The 4,498-nt window shown below is 35.5% G+C and overlaps 1 protein-coding gene across 1 annotated transcript; it reads left to right on the top strand.

The window, feature by feature from the left end:
- Positions 1 to 259: 259 nt before the first annotated feature.
- Positions 260 to 2,518, top strand: LOC111882784 (pentatricopeptide repeat-containing protein At4g32450, mitochondrial). Its single transcript, XM_023879150.3, has one exon. The coding sequence runs from the start codon at positions 457 to 459 to the stop codon at positions 2,332 to 2,334; it is 1,878 nt and encodes a 625-aa protein (XP_023734918.1). The 5' UTR covers positions 260 to 456; the 3' UTR covers positions 2,335 to 2,518.
- The last annotated feature ends 1,980 nt before the right edge of the window (positions 2,519 to 4,498 follow it).

Here is a 4,498-nt window from a genome sequence, read left to right as displayed (position 1 = left end):
TTGCATGTAGTTGTGAATCAATGAATTCGGGCTACATAAATGATGAAGAAATACATTTGTTTTTTTTTTATATAGGGTTATTGTTTAACGGGTGAGAAGGTTACGTGAGATTAACTCAAAACTTGCTAAACGGCGTTTGAGACAAATAAATAAATAAAAATTAAAATAAATAATATTAATAATTAAAAAAAAAAAAAAAAAAAAAAAAAAAGATTACGGCACATAAGTTGGTCACAGGAACCAAACACCTTTATGTGAACAAAGCCTTTAACAAAACAAGAAAAAAACCACCTATGTCTGTGCGGCTTAACCAGATGCAGTTGTAGAGTTTGAACCCGTTTTTGGACATTTAGGGTGTACCGGACCCTCCCTCAGCCATTGCTCCCCTCTCGGCCGCCACCAAAATCACACCGGACGCCGATTTTATTCGTCACTATTAACTTCGACGATTACAGCATGTCTCAAGCAAGAGCGAGGTCATTCGAAATGGTGAAATCTCTAAATTATCTCTATAAGGTATGCAATGGTACAAGTGCTTCACGCAGTTATTTCTCAGTTAGTTTCTTCAAAGCCCTTTCTTTTGTTAAAAGCTTTAGCACTCTCAATTCTGCGGCGGCCGATGAGAGCTTTCATTTCCGAAACCCTAACGAGTTTCCAGCTAATGTCAAAAACTCAACTGGATATGGTAATTATTGGTCAATTAGAGACAGTAATAATCAATTTGACCAAAACCCTGATGGGGTTTATAGAAAAAATCCCTTGGTTGTCCAGAAAAAACCTACTGTGGCTTATGGGCAGAGTTATGACTGTGATCGAAATTATGAGAATAAGATATTGGAACAGAGTTCAAATACGTTATATGAAGAAGGTAGAAATGTCCAGAGTTCATATTGGATGAATAGTGGAGTATCAAAAGAAGTTATAGGAGGTGGAAATGATCAATATGGAAAATATAATGGAAATGTTCAAGGAAATCAAGGTAATTATAACATGGGTAAAGATGGTTTACATCGACAGAGACAATATAACATCAATGGATCTTATGGTGGTAATGCTTCAAGTAGTGGGTTGGTAAATTATGAAGTGCCAATTGACTCTCAACATAAAGAAATTTTATATGAACCTGGTGAGGAAAAGCAACTACTTGGCACGATTGAGGAGCTTAATGCTTTCTGCAAGGAACAGAAATTGAAGGAAGCTGTGGAGGTTTTGCGTATGCTTGAGCTGAAGAAAGTAACAGTTGAAATGCCTGGATATCTATTCTTGATGAAAGCATGCGGAGAAACTCAGGCACTTAAAGAAGCTAAACAAGTCCATAACCACCTCACAAGGTCAGTACATCATCTTGATGTTCACATTTGCAACAAAATCTTGGAAATGTATTCAAAGTGTGGTTCCATGGAAGACGCATATAAGGTGTTCGATAAAATGCCCCAAAGAAATCTTACTTCTTGGGACACAATGATAACATGGCTTGCTAAAAACGGCCATGGTGAAGACGCACTCGAAATGTTCACCGAATTCAAAAAGGTCGGATTAAAACCCGATAATCAGATGTTTGATGGTGTTTTTGCTGCATGTAGTGTCGTAGGAGACATGAAAGAAGGGCTATTACACTTCGAATCAATGACTAAAAATTACAATCTTGTTCTATCTATGGATGATTATGCAAGTGTAGTCGATATGCTCGGGAGTTCAGGGTACTTAAATGAAGCATTGGAATTCATAGAAAAGATGCCCATGAAGCCAACTGCAGAAATTTGGGAAATTATGATGAATCAATCTAGGGTTTATGGTGATTTAGAACTCGAAGACCGTTGTACTGAGATTGTAAACTTTCTAGATCCTTCTCATTTAGATAAACAATCAGAGAAAGGCTTGATACCAATAAAGCCTTCGGATAATGCAAAAGAAAAAGATAAATCAGCACCATTAAATCTCCTAGAAATCAAATCCAAAACTTTTCAGTTTAGGGCTGGGGATACATCTCAGGCTGATCATGAGAAATTATACACTCAACTTAGGTGTCTAAAACAACACATGATAGAAGTTGGGTATGTGGCACAGACTAGATTTGTACTCCATGATTTAGACCATGAAAGTAGAGAAGAAGCTCTTTTATCACATAGTGAAAGACTTGCTTTATCTCAAGCTCTTTTGACTAGTCCACCCCGTGCAACAATACGGATAATGAAAAATCTGCGTGTTTGTGGCGATTGCCATGAGGCGCTCAAGATTATTTCAAAGTTGGTTGGAAGATTAATCATTGCACGTGATGCAAAGAGGTTCCATCATTTTGAAAATGGAGTATGTTCTTGTAAAGATTATTGGTGATAATTCGGATTTTATAGTTAATACTTTTGATAGTTTGTGTTTTGTTCACATGTAATATTAAGTTATTTATGGATTATCTCAATAGATACCGGGCATAACTTGTAGGCGTTAGTATTTTTTTTATTTGTAAGAATCATATTACAAGGCCTCTTAGTGTTGCTTCTTTTTTCCATTGAGTTTTGAATGGATAAATGTCTGTATGCTCTACGAATAAAGAATGTTTCTTTTTTCAGATAAAGATGTTCTGTATGTATTAAGTCCAATTGTTAAAATTTGTAACAATTGCAATCAAGATTAGTTTTTCTTTATAATCAAACCCCAAAACTTCTGGTACCATATATGACCTAATTCCTATACTTGGCACATTTGGGTTCATTTTTGCTTAATACAACTATTTAAGCACAAAGTCCGAGTATAAAAGCATGAAGTACTACAACTTAAGAACACGGTACAACTAAGCATCTATCTGGGTAGCTCATAGTTTGTTCTTTTTTTTTTTTTTTTTTTTTTTCTGGTATCAAGAGCAAGTTACAACAAAGGATTTTTTAAAGCAATTTCATGTTAGATATAGGAAAGTGGTGTGACATGGAGAAGGAAAACAAGAGTCAAAAATTGCAACTGTTAATGACTATGATCTTCTAAACAATACTCCCAAAGCATCATGCCAATGTATCATGAAAACCAAGCTCTCTTTTTGTGTAAAAAATTTTGTAAGAAAGAAAGTTATAAAAAATGGTTCCTGTGTTAGAAAGGAAGATGAAGTGACACAATATCATGCGACACACCTGTTAAAGAGTAAAAGAGTAGTGAAAATAATCCAAAGAATGCGGCTAATGGAGTGCAAGTATGAAAAACTGTCAAAAAGGAAAATAATCACAAAAGAAATTTCCGAAGACCACATAGACGATCATAAGAAATTTCCTAAATGCGAGACAATTAGCTTATTCCCAGGTTCTTTTAAGTTCTTTCCTCATCACCTTGATTTATTCATCCCATGAATTTGGGGTTAGGATTGTGGAATAAAACTGACTCATTCAGTGCTCAATAATTTCAACCTTTTAATGGTTAAGAGAAGAAAGGGTTTTATAATTTTTTATAGGCTTTTTGATTTGTCTACTGATGAATTCATTAGATATAGGGCATGTTCGGCAAAAATAGATGGTAGCGGATAGTTTGTAGCTGGTAGAGTTTTGTTAAACACTACGTGAAATAGTTTTTTTTGGATTTGGAACGTTTTATTTAAACTAAATCTTACAAGCTTGTAGTGTCAAACGTGGCTTTCTGTTTAAAACGGAGCATTTGTCAAACACTAGAAGGTAGAAGCTTTCAAACACTTCCAAACGTTCCATGCCTAAAACACTCGTATTAATATTTATCTGATTAGGCGTAAACATGAAACCTTTGAAATGTTTAAAGCTTCAAGAATGAAGTAGATAATTATCTTGGAAAAGCCGATAAAATCATATGTTATTTGATAATAAGTATTATTAGGGGTGCAAACGAGCTGAGCCGAGCCCGAGCCTGACCAGGCTCGGCTCGGGCTCGTTTAAGTTATATAAGGCTCGAGCTCGAGCTCGGCTCGATTCGAGCTTCCATGTATTGAGCTCGGCTCAAGCTCGTAAATAATTATACAAGCTCGGCTCGGGCTCGGGCTCGACTCGTTTTTTATCTGACGTGTCTAAATAATCTTAAGTTCGGCTCGAGCTCATTAAAAAGCTTGTTTACTAATACCCTAAATCCATAATTCCCCTAAAATGTTTTTATTTTAATATATATAAATAATATTAAATTATATTATATAAAGACTCGTTTAGGCTCGCGAGCCTAATCAAGCTTAATGACATAGGCTTGAGCTCGAGCTCGTTTAATAAACGAGCTTAATATTAAGCTCGAGCTCGGCTCGGGCTCGTTTAAAATCGATTTCGAGTCGAGCTTTTAACGATCCGATCTCGAGTAGCTCGCAAGTAGCTTGACTCGTTTGCACCCCTAAGTATTATTTAACTTTATCTCTTTATGTAGATGAAAAACAAATGGAGTTGGGCTTTTATTAGGGTTTGATAAGTCGTTAGACCACAACTTTATCAATCCAAAGAGAATGCTTAGCCCGTTTTTATAGAAAAAAGATGGAAAATTACAATATCTAATTTATTGGATTCGTTATTCA

Source organism: Lactuca sativa, chromosome 9 (genome assembly GCF_002870075.4).
Source record: "Lactuca sativa cultivar Salinas chromosome 9, Lsat_Salinas_v11, whole genome shotgun sequence".
Taxonomy (NCBI): Eukaryota; Viridiplantae; Streptophyta; class Magnoliopsida; order Asterales; family Asteraceae; genus Lactuca; species Lactuca sativa.
This window is presented reverse-complemented; position numbering and strand designations above follow the sequence as displayed.